The sequence below is a fragment of the Durio zibethinus genome, chromosome 7, assembly GCF_047325235.1.
Source record: "Durio zibethinus cultivar Kanyao isolate XHJ-2024 chromosome 7, ASM4732523v1, whole genome shotgun sequence".
NCBI lineage: Eukaryota > Viridiplantae > Streptophyta > Magnoliopsida > Malvales > Malvaceae > Durio > Durio zibethinus.
Genome location: NC_143168.1, coordinates 27221831 through 27249168, shown reverse-complemented (window position 1 = coordinate 27249168; position 27338 = coordinate 27221831). Strand labels below are relative to the sequence as shown.

General features: G+C 34.6%; 2 protein-coding genes and 1 pseudogene across 3 annotated transcripts; 2 read left to right on the top strand and 1 right to left on the bottom strand.

Moving 5' to 3' along the window:
- The first annotated feature begins 214 nt into the window (after positions 1 to 214).
- LOC111277266 (piezo-type mechanosensitive ion channel homolog) lies at positions 215 to 18009 on the top strand. Its single transcript, XM_022863587.2, has 21 exons — positions 215 to 839; positions 1050 to 1130; positions 1754 to 1913; positions 1992 to 2149; positions 2726 to 2882; positions 2989 to 3175; positions 3318 to 3433; positions 3719 to 3803; positions 4245 to 4460; positions 4547 to 4724; positions 5193 to 5321; positions 5426 to 5599; positions 5767 to 6000; positions 6680 to 8191; positions 8596 to 11084; positions 11571 to 11966; positions 16242 to 16400; positions 16539 to 17042; positions 17174 to 17315; positions 17435 to 17579; positions 17719 to 18009. Exons 1-21 carry the CDS (start codon positions 791 to 793, stop codon positions 17852 to 17854), a joined length of 7407 nt encoding a protein of 2468 aa, XP_022719322.2. The 5' UTR covers positions 215 to 790; the 3' UTR covers positions 17855 to 18009.
- Positions 18010 to 18349: 340 nt separating this feature from the next.
- On the top strand, positions 18350 to 21947 carry LOC111277265 (uncharacterized; annotated as a pseudogene). The gene is made up of 9 exons (XR_016343738.1): positions 18350 to 18589; positions 18728 to 18742; positions 18874 to 19083; positions 19181 to 20016; positions 20712 to 20779; positions 20867 to 20942; positions 21092 to 21164; positions 21259 to 21435; positions 21566 to 21947. The product of XR_016343738.1 is annotated as an uncharacterized LOC111277265 (transcript).
- A 797-nt stretch (positions 21948 to 22744) lies between these two features.
- On the bottom strand, positions 22745 to 24536 carry LOC111277920 (uncharacterized). Its single transcript, XM_022864355.2, has one exon. It carries the CDS (start codon positions 24328 to 24330, stop codon positions 23335 to 23337), a length of 996 nt encoding a protein of 331 aa, XP_022720090.2. The 5' UTR covers positions 24331 to 24536; the 3' UTR covers positions 22745 to 23334.
- Positions 24537 to 27338: the final 2802 nt, after the last annotated feature.

The following is a 27338-nucleotide window of genomic DNA, read 5'->3' as shown; positions in this document are numbered from 1 at the left end:
AGCATCATTTAGTGGATAAATAAGGGCAAAATGATCATTCCAAAATAATATCATGAGACATTGATTTTGTGGGTCCTTAAAAAAAATTAAAAAAATCATATTAGAATCTGAAAAAAGAATTCAAATCATTTTAGTATACCAAAAATACCCATATATGAGGAGCATGAGTTATGTTTTCCTAGTATTTATGAAACATAAGACCAAACAAATAAGCAATGTACGAATTACAAACGTTGTTAGATGTCGAATGAGAACACAAAGAGCAAAACTTTCAATTTGTTCCATACAAAAAAAAAAAAAAACTTTATTGTGTAAAGCGAGAAACATGGTAGGCTAAATCTGAGATCAATTAACCAAAATCCAGTTTTGTGGTTCAAGTAATGTTCTGAATTCTCTATACAAACACCGAGAAAAAAAAGAGATCCCATCTACCAAAACAAAAAATACCCAAGGAAAAAAAACAAGCCTTTTCTTATTGAAGATTCTTGCTACTGCATTGATTTGGTGTAAAGAGATAGTTTGTGAAAATGGGTTTATTTTATTTTGTTGTAATAACTGAAGGAAGCCAACCATGAAGCCTTTTCAATGCTCATCAATCATCACTGGTGGTAAAACCATGAAGAGCTGATTCTACTCAATGAAGCTTTTCTGATGGGTGATTTTTTTGTTGGTTGTATATTGGTTTGGCTCTAATTGGGTGTCAAAGATTCAATATTGCACTGATGACTTCCAGATTTCAGTTATGGTGCAAGTTCAATGCTGATGTTCATGGTTAAAAAGAGAGGTTATTATGGGGAAGTTCCTCAGTGGATTTGTATTGCCTCTGCTTCTTTTGACAGGTATACGCTTCCACCACTTCAATTTCATAGCAATTTTTTTCATTGGACATGTTTTCTTATCAGAGAAATCTAATGTGGATTTGATTCCCATTTTGTATGAATGCCTTACACATTTTGCTTGAAGGGTTACCTAAGAGAAATCCAAGCAAATGTTAACCAGTAAATAAAAGCAAAAAAAAAAAATTTAATCATGTTCTTTTTCTTTGGCAGCTTCTTTGTTCAATTGGAGTTTGATATCTCTGGTTGATCTGTTAGCCTTTCTCTTCATTCAATATGCAGCTCCAAAAATGGGTAAACCATCTACACTACTTTATTTCTATATCCTATTGTTAATTATGACATGTTTTTTTCTTGCAAAGAATGTTTCACAAAGGTTTCTTTTTTCCTTGTCTGAGATTATTTAAGTCTTATTGTTTGTGGGAAACGAAGGTTTCCGCTTGCACGTGAAGGGCAAGAAAAACAAGCCTGAGTTGCTAGTGTTTATTTGTATTGGGATTTGGATTAGGAATTCATTTCTGGAAGTAACTATGTTCCTTAAAATTTTAAAATCAACCATGGTTAGCATGGCAATTGCCAATTAGTTCAACTTGTCTTTCTTTACGCCTTGCATTCTCTATTCATTTGTACTTTTTCATTTCAATAATGTCAACAGCTGGAATAGTTCATATGAAAGAAATAACGAGTCATATTCTTGATTAGATTCCTTTAACCTTTTGATTAGTTCTTAAGTGCATTTTGATTTACGCCATAAATGACTAACAAAAGAGCAAAGATAGTTGTTTGGAAGAATTTTTAGCATAAGCAATGGAGTTTATTTTATTTTTTCTGGTTGAGGCTTACTTGCCCCCTGATTGAGTACCATTTTCATTCTCCAAGTCTAGAATTTCTTAGTTAGTTTTTTTGGTGTGTGATAGGTTTTCGGTTCCTGAGGCAATCTCTGTTTTCATGGTATACCCTTATCTTTTCCTTGCTAACTATTCTATCACATGCCATATTTTACATTGTTTGGGTTGTGAAAGGAGACCAGTGGAGCATTTCTGATGCTCAATGGGCAAAGCTAATCGGTTTGCTAAGGTAAAATCTAATGCATGAAGTATGCTTTCTGTTTTGCTTTGTCTATAATTTTCACATTAAAATGGGATGATGTTGCAGAGATCAGTCTTGGAGCTTTCCATCTGTAATGTTTTTCTTGGTAGTACAAGTACTAGCAGCTTTAGTTGCTTTATTTGAAATCTGCAATAGTAGATTTGGCATGGATCCACAGAGAGATTCTTTTTGGGGACATCTATATTCCTTCATCCTACATATAGGTTTGTAATAATAAACTATGCGGAACACTTCTCATATTACCATTGTTTTACAAATTTTCTTTATTTTTATTTTCTTTTCTATACATGTATGTATTCGTCCACTTTTGGACTTACCCTTCTTTTTTTTCAAAGAAAAAAATTGCAGTTTGGTTGGTATTCGGTACACATACTAGTTGAATAGATGATAAAGTAGTTCATACTTCACGGATAAATCATGTGTAGCAAGTAGTAGATATTGGAACTAAACTTAAGGCTTTTGTAGCAGAAGGCCTCTTTCTTCCATTTTGAAAGGATCAAAGCATAATGCTTTCTTCTTGGATGGTCCAATGTAATGAACTCTTTACTTATATGGTTAATTTAGTGTATGATTGAGAAAGTCAATATATAGGTATATGTTCGTATAAGTTAGTCCAAATGTTCGAAGTTTACTTGCTTTTTATCTTAAATCATTTGAATTTTTCAACTACATTTGTAGCAATTATTTGTTGTGTTACAGTATTGATTTCTCCCTTTCCTGTAGTTAGATATGCCTTAGATTTTAACTTGAAGTTGTTTTGTTCTTTCTTTTCCTTGAAGGTTCCTGTCTCAGGGTTTTAAGCTGCTTATTGTTGCCTGCTGTACAGCTTGTTGTGGGAATTAGTCATCCCTCTTGGGCTTCTTTACCATTTTTTATTTGTAGTAGTATTGGACTTGTTGATTGGTCTTTAACGAGCAACTTTCTTGGCCTTTTCAGGTAAGCATTGAATATTTCCTACAGTTAGATGATCAGATCACTTTATTAGTTAGCTTTTAATATTATCTGTTTCAATTGATTGAGTTACTTCTGTCTGGTTTTGGAGGTCTTGGCAGTATCTTTTGTTGTATGCAGGCTTGAACATCATCTTGCTCTATGTATACCAACTTCCCATTGAGTTTTCTGGGATCTTTCAATGGCTAGCTGATTTCATTGGACTCTATAAGATATCGGCGAATTCAGAGTGGTCAGAAGTTTGTTCTGGTCTTTCTCTTCTACTCTTTTACATTACTGTGAGTATAACTTGTTGCTTAAATTCATAGCAATTGTGTCCATTGTGTTTTATTATTGATCGATGACCTTTGTTGTCATCTTCTTAACCATAGATAATAGTTAATTCATTTCTGTAACTCTCTCTCTCTCTCTCTCTTGCAGCTATCGTGGATTAGATGTGATCTTATAGAAATGGAAGTCATCATGTCCACAAGAGCAAGGAGCTTGACCGAGCAACTTCTTCCTTCAAAGCATTCATTTCTTATTCGTGAATCAAGGTATTCAATGAGGATGGTAATCTAATTTGGATTGGTTTGGTTTGATTTTTTAAGCACATTCTAGTTGGTTTTGGTTTTGAAAATTTCAGAAACAGTGAAACATGAAACCATGATCACTTTATATTTATAAGTTTGATATTTAGCATGATATCTCTTTTTTTGCGTAAGAAAGTTGTTTCTATATCTATCACAGCATAACATTTGAATGGTTCCTTAAATCTTCTGTCCATCTCATAAGTGAAAACTGTAGGTTTAACATCTGTCTCTCTGGCAACCACATTGCAGATCTGGTGTTAGGCACACTAATATTTTGTTGAGCGGACCAATCTTAAGGACTTTTGGCATTAACTTTTTTACTTATGGTTTTCCGGTAAGTGTGCTACATTACTTTTTCTTTATAAAGCTTTTCTCTTTTGTGTATTGACCTACCTGTATATTTACATCTGAATGTCTGTGGAAATACATATGCATGTGAACTAATGCAGATTCTATGCAAGAAAAAAAATCAAAACCCAGACAAAATTGTAGATGTGAGTCCTATGAGAACTGTTTTTCTTTCAACCATTATTGGCTATAGTAAGGGCATCAATGGATCACAGGTTCATTAGTAATGCTTTCCTATGAATGTATGAGTGTGACAGGCGATCATAGGGTTGGTGCGAAACTTTATGTAATTTCTTCCCTTCAGAAATCATGTGGACAGAGTTTAATATCTTCAGAGAAGTTGCAATGCCTTGTTTGTAGGTTTCCAGATGTTCCAGCAGAATTCATGTTATGTGTTCTTAAGAGCATTTAATGTTGAATATGGCAGATTTCATTGCTTGCTCTGTCTTTTTGGAGTTTCCACTTCGCAAGTCTCTGCGCATTTGGACTTCTTGCATATGTTGGCTATGTTCTGTATGTCTTCCCCTCCATGTATCACTTGCACCGGTTAAATGGCTTGCTTCTTGTTTTCATTCTCTTGTGGGCTATTAGCACATATATCTTCAACATAACTTTCACAGTCCTTAATAAGGAACAATGGCAGGTAGTATTCTTGCTTATATTCTCTGGGTTGCTTATTGATATAATCATATAATCTTTGACATAAGATGTTTGGGATGATGTTTGCAGGATATGGAGATTTGGGAAACTATTGGCTTATGGCACTACCCTATCCCAGGATTTTATCTACTGGCACAATTTAGCCTAGGGGTTCTTGTTGCATTGAGTAATCTTGTAAACAATTCTGTTTTCCTATACTTGTCTGACAGGGATGGGCTGTCTTCAAATGATGATTCCACTTTAGATGGTAAGGAAACTGCAAAGTCTAAGTATCTGGACAATTCACCTTTGCTTTGCTTTTATTAATTCTTTTACTTATACCGTGAATGAGTTGATGTAGGCATAATCTGTTTTGATGGGTGGGTGGAAGCATGGCATATTAAATATGGTGATTAAATATCTGCCTGTGACGCATTTCCATGAAATAAAATGCAAGCTATAGTTTCTAAATCTGTATTCCTTTCAAGTCTACCTTTGTTGGACTACCAAAGGTTAAACTTTTTGCTGACATTTGCTTGAAATGCCAGCCCCCATATTTATCTACCGATGTTACCTAATAGCTGTCATTTGTAACCTTATTATTACACCTTAAACATCAAATCATTTCTTCACTGTTGCTTGATATTATGCTTCTAGTTTTAGTTAAAGAGTTAGGGTTACATCTGCTTCTCATGATTGTGCCCAATAAAAGTTTTGCATTGGTTTTTAATTTCAGTGACAGAAGAAACAAAAGCACTGATTGTAGCTACAATAGTATGGGGACTGCGCAAAACTTCTCATGCTATGGCACTGTTGTTCTTGTTCCTTATTGCATTAAACCCTGGCCTCATTCATGCCTTATACAGTAAGTTAAGTTACTCATATATTATGTTATTGTAGATTCTGCAATCTTGCTGGAAAAGAAATTTTTTTATGTACTAACTATGACATTTCTGCTTTATGTCTCAGTGACTTTTTTCTTGATATTTCTATTAAGCCACACTGTTGGTAGAAAAATACGGCAATGCTTAATTCTTTTATGTGAGGCACATTTCACATTATTATATATCCTTCAGCTTAATCTAATCTCCACTGCCTTGGAGAAGAAAGGCTCAATTACTGTGAAAATTCTCTCTCAACTAGGTAAGCATGCTAGTTGTTTCTTTTGGAAAAAATTATAAATTTCCTTTAATATCTAAATGTGTATAGTCAATGATGGCAGATATAGATAGTGAATTGATACATATTAACATTCTTTCTCAATTAAAATTTTAAAGGTTTCTAATATTGCATTCGATGGTTTGCTCTAGGTTCCTTTACTCATGCTAGTTCTGGGGACTTCCTGAAGATAGCTGTGCTTGCTTGCTTTTCTGCCATTCATAATCATGGGTTCAAAATGCTGCTCTCATTTTCAGCAATTGTTCAGCACACTCCTTGGCCTCCTATTGGGTTTAGCATCTTGAGAGCTGGTTTGCTCAAATCTGTTATATTGTCAGTTTATACTTCAGCATCAAGAGAGAGCCAGGCAATTAACTTTCCTCACGGTATTGCTCATCTAAGGTTGAAGATATCTAACAATGTTTTGATCTCTTCCATCTGCCTTGAATATAAGTGTCTCTCTAGAAAGGCTTCTGTTTGAAATCCTAAATTAAGGGTTGTCTTGTGTAACATAGAATATTTTGGATTATCAAGCAGCCAGAGTATGTAGCATTCACGAGTAGTTTAGGATTGACCATCCTTAGATTCCTATACTGTGCTTCAGTATAAGTAGTGCACAAAATTTTGATTTTCTTTTGGTTGATTCTCAGTATATGCACTGTCTTAGTGGATGTTAAGTCTGAATTTATTGTTTTGTATGCCATTTTGGGGAAATTCCTGACTTTAGAGCAGAAAGTTTCTGTGAGGGAACTTGACATAATGATTATTTCTTAGGCTGGGTTTTTGTAGTGGATATCAGAGATTAAATTTTGGTGTTTTCAATATGACTACATAAAAGTAATCCAGCAACCAGGATGTAATAAGGATCAATTCTTTGATATTTTGATGACTATTATACTGTTCTGATCTAGGTGGCATGTTATGAATCACATTTTGCCGACTTTTTGCAAAAACCATATGAATCTCCTTCACACACACACCAGTCACATATTTCTGTTTTGATCACAATAACTGGAGTAAAATTTTGCATAATCTTACTGGTTGTCTTTTTGTTTGATCTTACAGAGAGAAAGATAGGATCATATCTAAATGCTATTGGTGAGAAGTTTCTTTCAATGTATCGGTCATGTGGAACTTACATTGTCCTTCTCACAATTCTTCTCACGGTTTACTCAGTAAAACCTAACTATTCTTCATTTGGTTATCTATTCTTCCTTCTACTGTGGATGACTGGAAGACAACTTGTGGGGAAGACAGTAATGCACCTTTGGTTACCCCTGAAAATTTATGCTATTACAATGTTCATGATCATTTATGGGTTAAGTGTGTTCTCTTGGCTCCAGGAATGGTTGTCCAGCATGGTTGATCTTTCTTCTGCCTTTGGTTATAACCCTGAAACTTCAGTGTTGAAAAACGTATGGGAGTCCTTAGCTGTATTAATTGTTATGCAACTATATAGTTATGAGAGGAGGCAGAGCAAATACCTCACACCAAGGGATGATGTGCCAGAAATTGATGCTTTTACTTTTCTCAAGCGTCTTCTAAGTTGGCACAGTCAAAAGATACTATATCTTGCCATATTTTATGCATCTTTATCTCCAATTAGTGCATTTGGGTTTTCCTATCTTTTTGGATTAGTCATTTGTTCAATTATGGCAAAAACTTCTCATGTCCCTTCAAAATTCTTTCTAGTTTATTCAGCATTGCTTGTGATGGTTGAGTATCCTTTCCAGATGTGGGGTTACCAGGCTGAGATGTTCCCTGGTCAAAAACACTCTTCTGTTTCATTTTTCCTGGGCTTGCAGGTGTACGAGCCTGGTTTCTTGGGTGTAGAATCAGGCTTGAGAGGAAAAATGCTGGTTATTGTTGCATGTTTTCTGCAGTACAATGTCTCTCGATGGTTGGAAAGAATGCCATGCAACTTTGAAACCTGGGAGGACTCTTGTGTTTTCTTTATGCCAGCAGAAAAAGTCCCAAAAGAAGCCACTATTTTGGCCAAAAGAAAATGTTTAGATATCAATCCTCTAATAGGCAAAAAGCAAAAAGCAAGAAGCTATTCATGTCCATCTCTAAATACTGGTTTTTCTCAAGTTATGGATCCCATAGGAGGCTATGAACGCAGAAATCATTCAAATAGGTGCTCACAGGAAAGTTCCAAAGAAAACCATAAGTGGAGTAGAAAGCAAATTCATGTCTTGAGAAAGGAGAGGCTGGCAATGCAGAAGGCTAGTCTGAAAGTATATATGAAGTTCTGGATAGAGAACATGTTTAGTCTCTTTGGCCTTGAGATTAACATGATTGCATTGCTTCTTGCCAGCTTTGCTGTGCTGAATGCTATTTCTTTGCTTTATATTGCATCACTTGCTGCTTGTGTTCTTTTACAACGGCGGGTCATACGTAAACTATGGCCAATGTTTGTTTTCTTGTTTGCTTCTGTTTTTACCCTTGAGTACTTGGCCATTTGGTTGAATCCGACTTCTTGGAAGCATCTTTCCCTGACTAAAGCTGAAGTGATATGCAATGACTGTTGGAGAAGCTCTGATCTTCACTTTGATTACTGCATAAAATGCTGGCTAGGTATCTCTCCTATGAAATGCTCAGAATAGTGGGTTAGTAGGCAAAGTTACTTCATATATTTATTATATATAGTGATGTGAAACTCAACACAAGCAAGTTGGATGGTTTTAATTTCTGTTTTGAGCATCATAGGAGAGGATATTTATTTATCTTTTATTTAAAATTAGGAACTGGATTGCTCCCAAGGCCCAAGAGTTTACATATTGGCAGCAGAAGTACTCTTTTGTATTAGATTAAGCAATTTCTGCTTATCGTTAGTTGTCAACCATTGTTATCTTCATTGTTGCTTTATGATCTTGTTGTTTATTAACTTCCATAATGAAACTATTTAACATTGTGGGTTTGTGTGTTCTGTCATTACTTCTCTTTCCATATCTTGACTCCATTCATGAAACTTTTTGCAGGAATCATTGTAGATGATCCCAGAATGCTTATCAGCTATTATGCAGTTTTCATGTTTTCTTGTTTCAAACTTCGTGCTGATCACTTGTCCAGTCTCTCGGGGTTTCGGACATATAAGCAAATGATGTCTCATTCCAAACATGCATCTGGTCTGAGTGATCTCTCCTTTGAAACAAAAGTCCTGTGGACATTTCTTGACTACTTGAGGCTTTACAGTTATTGTCACTTACTGGATCTTGTGCTTGCTTTGATTTTGATCACGGGAACACTAGAGTACGATATTCTTCACCTTGGCTACCTTGGATTTGCTCTAGTTTTCTTTCGACTTAGGCTTCAAATACTAAAGAAGAAGAATAGCATCTTCAAATTCTTGCGGATTTACAATTTTGCTCTAATTGTCCTTTCTCTTGCGTATCAGTCTCCTTTTGTGGGGGATTTTTGTGAGGGGAAATGCGAAATGATCGATCGCATTAGCAAAGTGATTGGGTTGCATAAATATGGATTTCAAATTACATCCAGATTTGCACTTGTTGAGGTTGTAATATTTATGCTCGTTTCACTTCAGTCATACATGTTCTCATCCTTGGAGTTTGACTATGTGTCGAAATATCTTGAAGCAGAACAGTTTGGTGCTTTAGTGCGTGAGCAGGAGAAGAGGGCTGCATGGAAGACTGGACAGTTGCAACACATACGCAAATCTGAGGAGCAGAAGCGCATGCGTAATTCACAAGTGGAAAAGATTAAATCAGAGATGCTCAACTTGCAAATCCAACTTCACAGTATGAGCTCCACTAATTGCAGTAACACCTTCCCTGAAGGCAAAGACAATGGAGAAAGGAACCTTTCTGTAAATTTAAACCTGGCTCAGACTACCCCTGACAAAAGGGATACTGATTTCAAGAAAAAGGGTCTTAATTTAAGCTTTGACTTGTTATTTACTCATGATATGAATGAATCTCCTAGAAGTGAAAGAACTGGAGTTCCATCTGCAGAGAACTCCAGAAAACAGTCAACAGATTCGCTTTTTGAGATCACTGAACTAAAGGACACAGCTAATGATAACATGTTCTTCAATTCCGATTTCAGGCCTCAGAAAAAATCCCATGTCAAGGGAAACCCTCTAAAATCAGCAGTACAACTAATAGGGGATGGAGTTTCACATGTGCAATCTCTTGGTAGTATGGCTGTCATGAATCTTGTGAACTTCTTGAATATTGACCATGAAAAACTAGATTCAGCTGATCATTCTTCTGACGACGATGTATATTATGAGATAGAGAATCTGGATTTTGGTGGTGAACATACTGAACAGACACATTCCATGCTATCTGATAGTGACCGGAACATGTCTAACTCGAATGTTGCATGCCTACAAATCAGGATCATATTCCACTATATTTGGGACCAAATGAGATCAAATAATGATGTTGTTTGTTACTGCTGCTTTATTCTGATTTTCCTATGGAATTTTAGCTTGCTTTCTATGGTTTATCTTGCCAGTCTCTTCTTATATGCTCTGTGCGTAAATACTGGTCCAAGCCACATGTTCTGGGTTATTATGCTAATATACACTGAAGTGTGTATTTTGCTTCAATACTTATGTCAAATCATCATCCAACATTTTGGGATAATTTTTGAAGCCAGATTGCTTCGGGAGTTGGGATTTCCGGCACACAAGATCATGTCTTCTTTTGTGATCAGCCATTGGCCTCTTTTTTTGGTGTATTTGTTTACTCTCTTACAGTCAGCCATAACTGCCAGAGATGGTGAATGGGCAGCAGCAACAGAGTTCAGTTTTACTAAAAAAAATCATTACCAGGAAATGGCTGCATATAGTTTTGGTTTCATTAAGAGAATAAAGGGGCTGCTTTTACCTATAAGAAATGTGATGGAAGTGTTGATTAGAAATCTTTACAGGTACTGGAAATCTCTGACAGAGGGAGCAGAAACTCCTCCCTATTTTGTGCAGCTGTCTATGGAAGTCAATTTACCACCTGAGGATAGCATTCAACCAGAGACAATTGAATCGAAAATGAACAAGTTGCTGAAGATCATGCATGATAGAAGATGCAGGGAGAATCTCAATAATTATCCCGCAAGTAGAGTTAGAGTTCAAAGCATTGAACGAAGTCCAGAAAATATTAATGTAGCTCTGGCTGTTTTTGAGGTGTTATATGCCTCCCCTTCAGGGAAATCTTCCTTTACAGATTGGCAAAGGTCGCTAACTCCAGCAGCTGATGTAACCAGTGAGATTCTAGATGCTTACCATGCTGATATTTTTAAAGAAATAGGATTCCCTTACATGATACTATCGGTAATTGGTGGATGTAAGAAAGATATAGACTTGTATGCCTATGTATTTTGTGCAGATTTGGTTGTTTTCTTCTTGGTGGCAATTTTCTACCAATCTGTCATAAAAAATAATAGTGAGTTCCTTGAAGTTTACCAGCATGAAGATCAATTCCCAAAAGAATTTGTCTTTATCTTAATGGTACCCCTCTTTCTCTTGACACATTGTTCAATTTTTTATAAAATCATTGAAGTTCTCTTTTAGGCCAGTTGCTAGAGTTTGACATACTACTTTACATGGGAACTATCACTACCTCATTGCATGGATCAGGTCAAGGATTCTATGATAGTAGCATTCTATGTATTTTTCAGTTGTCTTATAATTGTGAATCTAAACTACAAAATTATCACATAACAAAAAATTTTCCTCCCTGAAAAAATCATGGATTGCTCTAAATAAACTCTTTTCTAGTGCTTGTATGACTCAGTTTGATCAACATTTTATATTAACATATGGAAATGGACCCCTCTTTTCTTTTTATTCCATATGTGAAACAAGCTTCTTTATCATACCAAAATTGTCCATGTTAATGTGAGCTTATTACTCTTAATCTCAATGTATTCTGTAAGGTTATGAATTAAAAGGTTAGATCTCTGAAATTGATAGAGATTTGTTTCCCCATTGCAGGTTATCTTTTTCTTGATAGTGCTGGATCGCATCATTTACCTTTGTTCATATGCCACTGGGAAAGTTATATTCTATCTTTTCACTCTTGTCCTCTTCATATACTCTGTCACAAACTATGCGTGGCACATGGAGCCTTCAGACAAACATGCTGGAAAGTTTGCACTCCGCGCTATTTACCTCATGAAGCTGATTTCCTTGGCTCTGCAGGCCATACAAATCCGATTTGGGATTCCACATGAAAGCAATTTGTATCGGCAATTTTTAACAAGTAGCATTTCACAAACTAACTTCTTGGGTTTCCGAACTTATCGTGCTCTACCATTCCTTTATGAACTTCGATGTGTACTTGATTGGTCTTGCACAACCACATCTTTGACCATGTATGATTGGCTAAAGGTATGTTTGTGGAAACTGAATGTATATTGAAAAACTGCTTACATGAATTATACAAGAATCTTAGGTTTATATACAACTAACTAGGGGTTAAACTAGGAAACTAAATCTTCCTTAATTCTAGGGATACAAATACTTAATTCTAGAGATACAAATATAAATATACAGATTACAAGATTACAACCAGCTGTAAATAAGTGTTTTCCCACACTCCCCCTCAAGCTGGTGAATAGGTGTTTTCCATTCCCAGCTTGGAAATAATTCCTTGAAATGTTCCACTGCTGAGACCTTTAGTCAACACATCTGCAAGTTGACCCTTGGTTGATACATAAGGTGTACAAATCAACCCACTGTCTAGTTTCTCCTTTATGAAATGCCGGTCTACTTCAATGTGTTTTGTTCTGTCATGTTGTACAGGATTGTGAGCAATGCTTATTGCAGACTTGTTATCACAGTAGAGTCTCATTGGTCCATCCCACTTGATCTTCAAGTCTTCTAAGATAATCTTTAACCATAGTAGTTCACAAATCCCTTGAGCCATTGCTCTGAACTCTGCTTCAGCACTTGATCTTGCCACCACATTCTGTTTTTTACTCCTCCAAGTCACAAGATTACCACCTAAGAAAGTACAATAGCCTGAGGTGGATCTTCTATCAGTTACTGAACCTGCATAATCAGCATCTGTATATGCTTCTAGAACTAACCCCGAATTTCTTTTGAATAAGATACCTCTCCCAGGATTGGCCTTCAAATAGTGCAATATACGGTAGATAGCCTGTAGGTGCACTTCTTTAGGACTATGCATAAATTGACTTACCACACTCACAGCATATGCTATATCAGGTCTAGTATGTGAGAGATAAATGAGTCTTCCAACTAATCTTTGGTACATCTCTCTATTTACAGCAGCATCTTCATTAGCTTCTCCAATTTTATGATTAGGATCCATAGGGGTATTTGCAGGTTTACATGCAAGCTTCCCAGTTTCCTTCAAAAGATCCATCACATATTTCTGTTGTGAGATAAAAATACCATGCCGTGAGTGAGCTACTTCAATTCCTAGGAAGTACTTCAATCTCCCTAGCTCTTTTATCTCAAATTCTCTAGCCAAACACTGTTTTAAAGATTCTCTCTCTTTTTCATCATCTCCAGTTACAATTATATCATCAACATACACTAATAGAACTGTGACTCTCCCTGAATCAGAGTGCTTGATAAACAATGTGTGATCTCCTTGACTCTGTTTATATCCCATTACTAGCATCGCTTTGGCAAATCTCCCGAACCAAGCTCTAGGAGACTGTTTAAGGCCATATAAAGCCTTTTTTAGCCTGCATACTTTGTTTGCTTCTAGATGACCTTCAAATCCCGGTGGAACCTTCATATATATTTCTTCTTCCAAATCACCATGTAGAAAAGCATTCTTTACATCAAATTGTTGAAGCTGCCAATTGTAATTTGCAGCCAATGATAACAAAATTCTAACTGTATTCATCTTGGCAACTGGAGCAAAGGTTTCCTGGTAATCCACTCCATAAGTTTGAGTGTAGCCCTTAGCCACTAACCTGGCTTTATACCTTTCAACAGTACCATCTGCCTTGTATTTTACGGTGAAAACCCATTTACACCCCACTGAATTTTTTCCTTTAGGCAACTCTACCAGTTCCCATGTCTGATTTTTCTCTAAGGCCTCCATTTCTATTTTCATGGCTTGCCTCCATTTCTCATTGGATAATGCCTCGGATAATGTAGATGGAACAGAAATAGTGTTTAGGCTCACAAGAAAATTTTTGTGGGATGGTGAGAATTTTTCAAATGACACAAAATTAGATATTGGGTATAGTGGATGCTTGGTACATTCTCTGGTTCCTTTCCTAATGGCAATAGGCAAATCATAATCACTGGTTATAGTTTTAGGAGATTCATGCTCATTTTGAGAAACAGAGTCAAAAACTGTAGTTACCTCATTTCCAGAGTTAGGATCAGGCTCTTGGACTGGCACTGGTTCAGGATCTGGAACTTTCCTTCTTGAGTACACCTGTAATTCCTTCATAGAATCAAGAATAATATTATCCTTTGTCACATCTTCTGTATTTGGAATGGGTTCAGACTCAAATTCAGTGTTTGACTTGGGCTCAGCAGAAACAGGTTTCGACTCAGAAGAATTAATGGGTGTAAATGTTGAAGAAGGGGGAAAATCAAGCAAAAAGAAGTCTTTATCCTTATCTTCCATGAATGAAGTCTCCCCCTGAAGATAAGGTTGAGTAAAAAATGGTTTATTTTCTTCAAAAGTGACATCTGCAGACACATAGAATTTTTTGGTAGGAGGATGATAGCACTTATATCCTTTTTGAGTTGAAGAATACCCCACAAAAATACACTTAATCGCTCTTGGATCCAACTTTCCCCTGTTATGACTGTGAACATGAACAAATGATGTACAACCAAATATCCTAGGTGTGAGATTGTTTGTGGTATTGAGGTTGGGATAAAATTGTGAGAGTAGTTCCATAGGAGTTTTAAATCCCAAAACTCTTGAAGGTAACCTATTTATAATGTATGTGGCAGTGAGAACAGCTTCCCCCCAATAAGATTTAGGTACATTTGCTTGAAAAAAAAAGGCTCGGGTTGTGGCTAGTAAATGATTGTTTTTCCTCTCTGCCACTCCATTCTGCTGTGGAGTATTAACACAAGATGACTCATGGATAATCCCCTCTTTTTGAAAATAGGTGGATAGACTATGGTTGAAGTAGTCTCTTGCATTATCAGACCTAAATCTCTTGATTCTCACTCCAAATTGATTTTGGATCATGTTTTGGAAGCTTAAAAACACACTATTCACATCTGATTTGGATTTAAGTAAAAAAACCCAAGAAACCCTAGTACAATCATCTATGAATGAAACAAACCATCTCGCACCAGAAATATTAGGAATTGTAGAGGGACCCCAAATGTCACTATGAATCAAGTAAAAGGGAGTAGAACTTCTTTTGTTACTGATTGGAAAAGACACACGTCTATGTTTTGCAAATTCACAAATATCACAATGAAAATCTTCAACATTTAATCCTTTGAACAAAGAAGGAAACATGTTTCTCAAGGTTCCAAAAGAAGGATGTCCAAGACGAAAATGATAAAGCCAAATTTTGTCTTTATTGGAAGATTTTTCAGAAAGAAATGACAAAGGTAAACTATTTTTGATACTACTTGTGCTATTTGATGTCTCAAGATAGTATAGTCCATCCTTCTCCTTAGCAAGTCCAATCATCTTCCCCGAACTCTGGTCCTGAAATTCACAATAAGAGGGATAAAAAGTTACTTTGCAATTCATATCTCTGGTAAGTTTTTGTATAGATATCAGATTAATAGATAATCCAGGAACATGAAGAACATTTTTTAGAACAAACGAGGGATTAACTTGAACATCTCCTAATCCTGCCACTGTGGTAAGTGAACCATCAGCAACAACAATTTTCTTATTACTAGGACACAGGTTATATGTACTAAATTTTTGTGAAGAATGTGTCATGTGGTCTGTGGCTCCTGAGTCAATGACCCAAGAACTCGTAATAGGCTTAGCCGAGACATTTAATCCATGAGAACCAGAAGCTTTACCTGAACTAGAAACTTTACCCAAAGAACATACCATAGTAGGCTTTTCAAGGATTTTCAATAAGTTTCTCAGCTTTTCAATCTCTTCCCTGTTGAACTCTCCTTGTTTCTGAGACATCTGTAGTACTCTAGTGATTTTCCCAGTTAACATTTTCTCAAATTGAGGTGTAGTGATATCTTTCTTTGAAAGGGTTCGGCAATGAAGGCCTAAACAGGATTCGGCAATGAAGGCCTAAAAAAGTCAGCAATGAAGGCTGAAAATTTTGCTTCCCAAGAAGAGCCTAAAGCTCTGATACCATGTGGAAACTGAATGTATATTGAAAAACTGCTTACATGAATTATACAAGAATCTTAGGTTTATATACAACTAACTAGGGGTTAAACTAGGAAACTAAATCTTCCTTAATTCTAGGGATACAAATACTTAATTCTAGAGATACAAATATAAATATACAGATTACAAGATTACAACCAGCTGTAAATAAGTGTTTTCCCACAATGTTGTCACATATAAACTGCTTTGTTATTTTTGTTCAGCATCTACTTTCTGCTTCTTATATGAGGTGCAATCATATCTAAAGTTTCTTTTCCTGAAATCCTGTTGTTTCCCTTACAAGAAACTTGTAAGCTTGATATTTTTGGATCTAATAATTGCTTTCTCTGTAGTTGGAGGATATCCATGGAAGCTTGTTTCTTGTCAAATGTGATGTGGACCTAAATAGAGCTAAACACCAACAAGGACAAAAGCAGACAAAAATGACTAAATTTTGCAGTGGCATATGCTTGTTTCTCGTACTGATTTGTGTCATATGGGCCCCTATGCTGGTAAGAATCTCAGAGTATACATTCTAGTTTTTGAAGTTCTGATAAGCAAATTCTAGATTTCTAGATTTGCTGGAAGAACTCCACAGCATCAGTGATTGATTTATGCAGTGTGGGGGGCTGGGGATTGTGTTTTGACAGATGTACAGCAGCGGTAACCCTACAAATATTGCAAACCCTATTAGAGAAGCCAGTGTTCAGATTGATATAAAGACAAGTAGTGGAAGGCTTACGTTGTTTGAGACCACTTTGTGTGAAAAGATCTCATGGAATGATGTAAAACGACATATTGATCTTGATCCTGAAGGTTACTTAGATAATTATAATGAAGAGGACATTCAACTGATATGCTGCCAACCTGATGCAAGCAACCTGTGGCTTGTTCCCCCAGTGGTCCAGGCCAGATATATCAAATCTCTCCTGTGGAACATGGACATTGTTTTCTCTTGGCAATTTACAAGGGATAGGCCCAGAGGGAAGGAGGTTGTGAAACATCAATTACTTGTAGCAGATCAGGATCTTCCTAAATCAGCAGAAGTGATGCAAGTTCTTAATGGTACTGCCAATAGTTTTAGGATGTTTAATATCTATCCAAGATATTTCCGGGTTACAGGTTCTGGTGATGTGCGGTTTCTTGAACAGGCGGTATGCCATTTCCAATATCTTGCAAATATATCCACCTGATTATAGTCATTTAGATTAATTATCAATATAATTTTTTATGCTATGTGCTACGCTGTCTGTGGAGACAACATTAAACATATCACATTTTACAGGTAGATATGGTTAGTGGGGATCTTGTTCTGAATCGTGGAAATCCAGAGTGGTGGTCTTTTCGGGACATTGGTGCATCAGATGGAACTGGATGCGGTGAGTTTGCAGGACCAATGGCCATAATTGTATCTGAGGAAACACCGCGTAAGTTCTAAAAGAGTGATCATAACAGCTTTAAGGCCTACATGCAAATCCTATGAAAGTTGCTCTACATTTTTTACTTCACAATTAATTTCAAACAATTCGATCTTGTGCTGCTTCAGAAGGCATTCTCGGGGATACACTCAGCAAATTCAGCATTTGGGGACTGTACATTACCTTTGTGCTAGCTGTAGGCCGTTTCATCAGACTACAATGTTCTGATCTGAGAATGAGAATACAATTCGAAAACCTTCCTTCGTGTGACAGGTCTGTTCATCTCCATACCCTTTTCTTCACTTCAGACCCATGTCATCCTGACGCTTCAAGTCATGATTATTTTCTCCCTGACGATGCAATACCTATGCGGTGAAACCAGCGTTTGCTGACGACATTTGTATTGGTTCAGGTTACTAGCAATCTGCGAGGATATATATGCTGCAAGAGCTGAGGGTGAGCTTGAGGTTGAAGAGGTCCTTTACTGGACTCTAGTCAGCATTTATCGATCTCCACATATGCTGCTCGAGTACACGAAGCCTGACTAGATCATCAAGAATCAATCCTGTTAATCTAAAGTTGATGCCATCCATGGCAATTGAAGTGAAATTTTGGGCATTCATTTTGCAGTTTGTGTACTTAAAACTTACAAGTTATCGTTATGAGAGAAATTATTTCATCCACTATTAGTAAAACTTTTAAACACGTTCTTCTTAAAACATACTAAAAACAAAAATTAATTTTAAAAAATGATATGTATCAATTTCTTAGTTTTATGTCACTTATGTAGCTAAAAAATTATATTAATTATGCAATTAAAGCTTAATAAGTTGTGCCACCCTTTTTTTTTCTAAAAATTCAAATGAATTTTTTCAACTAAAAATTAAAATATCCTCATTTATGTAGCATTGTAAATGGATAAATAAATAGTTAAATCTCTATAAAAATAGTTTTAGAAAAGAAAATACTATACAAGTAAATAGATTTTGTTTTTAAAGTCTAAACGACACCGTTCTGTTTAAAAGGCCTACGACAGAACAAAAATGGAGGATACAAAATTAATCTTTTCAAAAAAAGAAATCTTAGCGGCAAAGCTATCAGACGCGCCTTGCGTCGACCAGCCACAGCTCTTCTACTGATTCTAGAGGTCTATTCGCTGGCTTTTTGTTCAATTTTCTCGTTCTTGTTTGGTTCCTAAGAAAATATTGGATTTTCCCCTTGGAATCAAGAACCAAACTAAAGCTTTGTCGATTCTTCACATTTCTTAAACCCTAACAGCTTTGGTAAGTTCTCTCTCATAAATGATCCCAATTTTTTATTTTTCATTGATTTCTGTTCATCTATTACACTTTAAACTTCTGTAAGTTAATTTGAATTTCTTTCTATTTTGGCCTTTAACTGTACTGTTTATTTTCCCGCAGCTTCTAGCATGAAAGGTGTTTGATCTTTTGCCTCAATGAGAATGCTCAAAATTTTAGCGTTATTTCTAATTAATAAAATTAAGTTTCTTTTTCTTAATTATAGAAAAAAAATTACTAGTAGTTGCAGTTGTGATGAATTTGGGCAGGGAAGCCAACGACAACTTCTAGTTCACTGAAGGAATATCTAAAAGGATACGAGAGAAAAAACGAAGAAGAGGAACTGAAGAAGAAAAGGAAGAAGAAGAAGAAGAAGAAAACCCAAGTAGAGTCCTCAGGTGTTTTAGTTGTTGATGAAGACCCTGTCTGGCAAAAATCTGTTAATCTCGAAGAAGACGGTGATGCCAATGATTCGCCCGGTTAGTATAAAAGCTATTATTTATTTATTTATGATTTAGGTTTGATGACTTTATAATGTTTAATTATTGGTTTATGTGTTTTTGTTGTTTTTTTAAGATGAGAAGCTGCTAGTGGATGGGGATATAGAAGCAAAACGAATGAAAAGGCTGGAGAAAATTAGGCTGAGGAGGGGATACAATGCTATGGCTGAGGATGGTAGTGGCTGGGTTTCGCTTTCTCCTAAACATCTGAATATGGTGGATCCTAATTATGATATTTCTCCTCCTCGTAGGCAGAGGAATAGAAATGACACACCTTCTCCAGAACCTGGGGTGAGGTATTCAAACTCTGAAAGAGAAGTTGAGGATTTGTCACCACCAAGAAAACTGCGTTCCCATGGTTTAAAATCTTATTTATCACCCCCAAGGAGAAGTAGGGCTCAGAATAACACAGCATCAACAAGAGAAGATGCTGATTTATCACCTCCTCGTAGGAGGGCAGCTCGGATTGACTCACCTGAACCTCAAGTTAAGGCATCGAGAGAAGGTACTGATTTATCTCCTCCACGGAAAAGGAGGGTTCGGAATGACACACCTTCACCAGAACCTGTAGTGAACAGAGCAGACAATGATTTGTCACCACCTCGGAAACGGAGGGCTAGAAACGACACACCTTCACCAGAACGCAGGATGAAGCCTTTGAGAAGAGATACGGATCTGTCACCTCCATGGGAAAGGTTGAGATGCCACCATACAGCCTGAATTGCCCCCACCTACACAATCTCATCCTCAAACGTTAGAGATTATTCATGATTCGGATCTCCCCCTTCCAAGGATAAATAGGAGGGAATCAACTGGTCCTGCTTCTCCGAAGGAGCAGCTTAAAACTGGTTTAATTTCTTGCAGTGAAATCTGGGAGGAAATTTCTAAAACCAAGAAAGATGATTGGTTAAGGTATCTATTCCGTCTAAGTATCTAGATATAATTCATTTTTCAGAAATTCTCTGTTGGTATTCTACCTTTTCCATCCTTGAAATGTTAATATAAATGGGTGAAGTTATAGGTACTCAGTCACTAATGAATGACCGTCCTTGAGTTTGATTGTAGACTTTAGCCAGTTTTGTTTTCAGACAAACTGCAGAAGTGGCTTCTTCTTTTTTGTATGCAGTAATTATTAGATGTGGCATTAAGAATATCGAGTGAAATCATTGAGTCTGAGGTATAGCCATGCTCATGTGGTAACCTGTTGTAGGAATTTATGGATTATTCCATGATGACATTGGTGAAATACCTTTGTTGATGAATTGAGAGAGAGGTGTAATATAGAATTGCATGCAAACTAAGGAGCAAAGGAATCTCTCTAGTATTTTACTTTGGGTGACAACTTGATATAGGCAATACTTTTGGTAGCATGCTTGCATATATCTATACATAAATACACAAACATTCAGAATTGACTTTATGTAACTTTTAATTTGACTCTATCTTGTGTGCTTCAATAGTTAGAATTGCAAATTGTGTGTGTGTGTGTGTGTGTTGGGAGTGGGGTGGGGGAGGGGGGAGGGGGGAGAGGGGTAGGGGGGTTCTGCATTGCATTTAATTTCTGTAGTCTTTGGTTTTTCTCTGACTTAATTTTGGTGCCTTCTCAGGTTTAAGGAGATGGATCCATCTGTAAGCGGACGAGGTGCAGAACCTGTATATCGTGATAAGACAAAAGGTAAAGGACAAGTCATTTTAAGTGATATCTAGTTCAAAACACATGCATGCTTTCATCTGGCTCACACTTTCCTCATGAATCCTGCAGGGGAAGGCATATCAAAGGAAGAGTACCTGAAGTCAAAACAAAAAGGGGAAGATAAGCCCAAGTATAACATGGAAAAGTTAGCTGTTGAGTTGATAATTGTGTTTCTTCTTTCTTAAACTTCCTATGTAGAGCATTTATATGTTCTTATCTTCTGCTTGATTTAGATTATTTTTTCACTAATTTTGCTGCATATAGCAATTTTATATTTACAGCTTATACTTGCAGGGATGACCCGGAGCTCGACAATAAGTTGAAGGATAGACTAAGATGGGGTGACCGTATGGCACATTTGGTCAAGGTAATTAACTACTTGTTTGATATTAATGAGATTTTAGGTAGTTTGACACTGAGTTCACATATATATATATATATATATTTTTTATGAATTGCAGAAAAAGCATTCTGAGCCAGTTCTTAGAGACCTAGGGGATGCTGAGAAGATGAAGGAATCAGGGTTTATAGTTCCTCAAGACATTCCTGCACATAGTTGGATAGTAAGAAAGATGCTGCACCAAATGGATACGGTATAAGACCAGGAAGGCACTGGGATGCAGTTGATCGTAGTAATGGTAAATTTAATTCTATTATTATTTCAAAAATCCTTGGTCTCCAAGTTCATTCTCATTCCAAATCAAGTTTTTGTAAAAAAAAGAAAAAAAAGAAAAAAAGGACGATGCTAATCAGCTGTATATCTTGTAGGTTTTGAGAAGAAAATGTTCACAAAATTAAATGAGAAACGGGCCACAGAAAGGGAAGCGTGTCTTTGGTCTGTATCCGACACGTGATTCAAGACATCCACCGCATTCTTTGAGTACTCAACCAATGCACTGGTTGCCAGCTTCAAATATTATTTTTTTTATGCCTGGTCTTAATTTTCATCTCGTCTTTCAATGATCATATTATAGGGTTATAATCGAGTCAAGTGGAGTTGATATAGTGAAAGCTTGAACTTGAGTTGGATTTAAAACTCGGCTTGAGTTTAATCAAGTTTTAATTTTTAAGTTCGAATTTAATTTCAGATAAAAATCAAATTATTTGAGTTTGATCAATTAAATTTAATAAAAAATGAGTTTAATCTTCATGTTTGATTTTCAAATTTGATTATGTGTTTGAATTCGAGTTTGAATTTAAATTGATATATATTTATATAGGTAAAATAATAATTTTTTAATTAAAATAATAAATATATTAAATTTTAAAATTTTGATTAGGCATATGAATTATTTGAATTAGTTATTAAGATATTTAAATATAAATTATTTGATAAATAAAATTATTCAAATTTGATTTGATAATAAATGAATTGAATTTGAATTTTATTTAAATTGAAATTTAATAGCTTGCTACTATTGATAATATATTATTTATATGATTCTCTAATTTTGATTAAAGTTGATGCATGAATGTCTCAAATGGACGATTCTACAATGATGAGTGAAGGCCAAAGTGCATATTCAGCCTGTCTCTTCAAAGCTCTTAAGAACTCTATTTAATGGCACTGGGATTGCAATCTTATTGGAGAGCAGGAAATTCTTTCATGAGTTGAAAGTCAGAGATGCTTATTGTATATTTCTGACCATCTAGCCAGTGTTTTTCCTCCATGGTTAACTCTTGACTGTTTTATTTCATTTCAAATCAATTTTCATATACTTTTTGGATGTCTCTTTTGTACATATTGAATATAAATTTAATAATTTTAAATATAACATAATAATACGATAGAAGAAAAAAAATTAAAATAGAATGGTTTAAAATTTTAATAAAAATTATATATAAATTTGATTAAGCTATTTTTAGAGTTTATGATAAGCATTGTAAGGTTTTTAAGGCACGTCTAAATCAACTTGTCCTAAGGTTCTTAAATCTTCTCAGACCAATCAAGCCGAACCAATGTCTACCGATGTTGAACCATGGATTGATCTTTACACCAAAAAAAAAAAAAAAAAAAAAATCCATGGCAATTTTTATTCCCAAATTTTTAACTATACAACACCTAACAAGCTTTTATTAATACATAAAAATGTACACCCCATGAGTACACTCTGACAACGATTTTCTACTATCAATTTAGACAAAGAAAAAGAAAAAAAAAAAAAAACTGGGTGTTTTTGGTATTCGACATTTCTATTGGAAAAAATCAAAGATGAAGTTCCAGAATTTTTTTTTAAAGAAAAAAAGTGTTAGAGTTTGTAGCATCTGAAATTTTTTAAAATTGGCAAAATGAAACTTCAAATCATTTCTTTGTTTTTTTTAATTCCTTAGCTGAAGCTTGGAGAACTGGAGATTACCCATCTTTCACCTCCAAATTCGGTTGACACATCGTCCCTACCTTCTGTCTCTGCTTGACTCCAAAAACAAATTAATTAATCCAACAAATTATGAAACATCGATCTTCCCCAACAAAACACCACCATAATTTCTTGTCTTTTTTTTTTTTTTTTGGTTTTCACATCATATGATTTGATTCTTCACCTTGTTGTCACACATGGCTGCCTCCACACATGCAAGCTATGATGGTCATTGATATGACGATGGTGATGATGGCTCATAACCAGCTCATTACATCTCCTGAAACCTTCTCCACTCACTCTAAACTTCCATAATTCTTCGAACTCTTCTTCTTCTTCTTGCAAATGTAATTCTTGTTCTTGTTCTTCTTGCTCTGTCTCTTCTTGTTCTTGTTCTTCATTGATTTTATAGCTAACATCACTGCTAACAAGATGCAATCTCAAGCGACCATTTTCCCTAACAGCATGTAAAACCTCAGATCTTTGAATCCTAACCTCAGTTAACTCCAACCTCCCATTTTTCCTTACAGGCTTTAGATAAAAACAAGGCTGACCATTTTGGTTCAATGAAGAAAGTGGTGGTGGAAACTTGTTGTTATTACTCCTTTCTGATCTCTTCTCTTCACTCCTTTTCCTTCTCCATCCCTCCCTTTCCCCTTCACTCAACTCCATATGATGTCGATGATCATCATAATTACTCTCATTATAATTATAGTTATCATCATCATCATCAACTCTCCTTTCATCACAACTCTCAAACCCTAAACTCTCCGTACATGACATGAGTCCATCAACCCCACCACCCATATCATCTTTAAACCCTATCCCACCAGGGTCTTTCTTTTTCGACGGAAGTGCTGTTGCTGCCATCATAGAGGACTCGATAATATTTGGATTACCAACCCTAGGTGTTTCATGGGAAACCAACGTGCCTAACCCACATTTGGAAACAGCTGGAGGAGGAGAATCCATAGCATTAGACAACCCCAAGGCCAACGTGCCTAACCCACATTTGGAAACAGCTGGAGGAGGAGAATCCATAGCATTAGAAAACCCCAAGAAAGAGTTTACACTTTTCTTACAGAAGTAGTACTTCAACATGATCATTCTCAATGCAAAAAGGAAGAGAGAGGCGCAGATGAAGAAGGAAAGAAGGTGAGGGAAACAAAGGGCCATAAGGTAAAGAAAACAAAAGAAAAGGGGTTTGGGGTTTGGCTTTTGATGATTATAATGAAGACGAAAAGTGAAGAAGAGAAGGAGATGTGGGCATTAATAACGTCCTCAGGGCGAAGATAGGGGGTGAAATAGAGAAATGAAAACGAAAATGGAAAGTGGGTGTGTGGGTATGGTGAAGTGCCAACGTGAATCGTGAGCTGTAGTGATAGAGCAAACGGTGCCGGGTCCCACGACTCATGGCCTTACCCTTCGGTTGCTATCATCTGACCATATTTTCCCTTCCTTTTCTCTTTTTCATTTCTTCTCGTGTATATATATTGGCAAAATTGATGGGATGGAAAACCTAAATTTAACTGCTATCCTTCGTAGGTTTGATAATTTATATGTTGGCATAGCGTAAAATATTAAAATTTATATATTTATGTTATATTTTATATAAAAATTATATATTATAATTTATGTTGAATTGAATATAAAATATTATTTTATTTTATTTTATTAAATTTAGATATAATTATTATTAAAATTTTAAGTTATGTTGTTTTTTATATTTTATATTCATATAGTATTTGTGTCATATTATTATGTCATATTTTAAATTATCAAATTTAATTCATTAAATCAATTGATATGTTATTAGAATTAATATTTGAAAATTATAAATTCGAAAAAGTTTAAACATATAATATTTTTTTCAACAAAAAATGTAATAAGATAGAAAAAAGTTTTAAAGATAAATTAAGAATTAAAAAAAAAAACTCAATTTGGTCATATAATTATTTTTACTAAATTACTTATAAAATTTTTTAACTTTAAGTTATCAATTTTTTATATAAAAAAATTAATGAAATGAAATGGTTGATGGAATTGTTTAATAATCATTGAGATATGATCATTTTGTTGGGAGTTGCTTTGTTATTTGTTTGTTTTGGAGATAAGAACACATTTGTTGGCCAAATACATTTCTCATTAAGGAATTGTTTGGTTATAATGAACCAAATAAGTAGTTTATACAATAGAAAAGATTACATCCTCAAAGTTTCAGAAGTATCCTATTATTTAGGGATGATGTTTTTAATTCTATTTTTTTTTTAATCTTGAATTAACTAATTAATTACCAAGGTATAGAACTATTGTCAAAAGTAAAGTTTGCTTATTTTGAACTTGATATTGAACATATTTAATTGTTTTTTCTTTAATAAGCAAAACCAGCAAATTGGTACATTGAGCAAATTGAACAAAGACAATGCTTTCATGTATTGTCCTTCAAGTAACACACATGATTGCAAGATTTTGTGCTGTTGTGCACATAAAAATCTTCTAAACATATTATATCATTTTCTAATATGTTTGGTAATATTATATATATATATATATTAATTTTTCTTTTCAACAAAGCTCAAACTCTGTGGACCACCTCTTTAATATTATTACAAGTAATTCATATCCAAAAAGCAAGAAAAAATAAAACTTTCATTGACAATGATACTTTCAAGTCTATGAACCTTCACTTTTTTTTTTTTTTAAATAAAGGGAAGTTCTTTTAACATAGTTCTTAATAATTAGACCAATCATTTTTCTTGGCTTCATGATATTTTTGGCACTAGTGAACAATTTATGGAAACTGATTTTTGTGGAAAAAGTGAAAGAATTTGAGTAATTGCTACAAAAATTGCATCCCCAAACTTGATAAGCTAAGCTTTTGCTGGCTATTTTTGTTGACTTGCTAATTTTTTTAAGGTAGAGTCATCAAGCTGATTGGATTTTGTGGATATTCCTTGGATATGCAATCTAAAAAATATATAATTTAATTAGTTTTTTTATTAGATCTCAATTAATTTTTGAAGACAATATTTAAATTTTTTTTATCTTTCAATTGTGATTTTTTTTATAAAAAGATGAAAAAGAATAATTACATACTTTAGTGTTCTAATAATTATTAAGAAGCTATATGTGTTTATGGTTTTGTCAGAGTCTATAAACCAAATTGAAATTTATGAAGAATTATTTGATACTTCAATTTTATGCAGAAATATTTTAAAAATATGCTATAATATGTAAATAAATATTTAAATTTAAATATATAAGACATCTTTTATTAAAAAAAAATTGATATCTTCTTTTAAAAAATAATATACTTTACAGATTAAGTACGAATCTTTACAATTAGTTATTGTCTAATATCAACATGAGCTAAAGCAATGCATCTTTTATTCTTACTTTGCAAAGGAAAAAAAAAATATGAAAGATTGAAACCTCCTATAAAGGTTTGCAAAATAAGTTTTGAATTGTCAAAGATAATCCTACACACATTTTTCTGTTAGAGGAGAAAATGATAGATAATTTTTTTTTCTAGTTTTTAATTATTTTTCACAATAAAAGTAGCACCACCCACTTCTTATCTTAGAGGAGAAAATGACGTGTAAGAAGAATAGTCATGCACATGTCTAAGGCAAAGACACATTTTGGCTTTCTCCTTGCATGTTTCACTCCATCCAAGTCCTTTTCTATTTCCCAAATTTAATTTCCATTGTTGTTTTTTTCCCTATTAATTTATCTATTTATTCTAGTATCTTCCTGATCGTGATCTGCAAATTTTTTTTTTGGACATATATAATGTATTATTATATAAATCAGATCATTTAAAAAACGATACGTAAATATAATATAAACATAATATAAAAAAATAAAAATAATCCGAATTAAAATTTTAACAAAAATTATATATGAATTTAATAAAAACTCAAAATTATATTCGTATTTTTCGTATAAATACAAATTATGATATATATAATTTAATATAAAATATATAAATTATTATTATTTTATACGATACAAATATACAAATGATCTCTTACCTTTGAGTTTCTTATAATGTCTTTTTCATGCATGTTGGGGAAAAATTTTAATTTTTTTATGGCTCTGGACTGCTTCAAATTTGGTTTACAATTAATAAATAGTATTTTTGACAAATATATCTCGTACTCATCAAACCCGTTTAAATAAAA

Bases quoted from the DNA above. Each gene is read 5' to 3' on its own strand.
- LOC111277266 (XM_022863587.2), top strand. From the start codon at position 791: ATGGGGAAGTTCCTCAGTGGATTTGTATTGCCTCTGCTTCTTTTGACA. The intron at 4,725-5,192 runs GTAAGGAAACTG...TTTTAATTTCAG, and splicing joins TGATGATTCCACTTTAGATG to TGACAGAAGAAACAAAAGCA. The intron at 11,967-16,241 runs GTATGTTTGTGG...CTTTCTCTGTAG, and splicing joins CCATGTATGATTGGCTAAAG to TTGGAGGATATCCATGGAAG.
- LOC111277920 (XM_022864355.2), bottom strand. From the start codon at position 24,330: ATGGCCCTTTGTTTCCCTCACCTTCTTTCCTTCTTCATCTGCGCCTCT.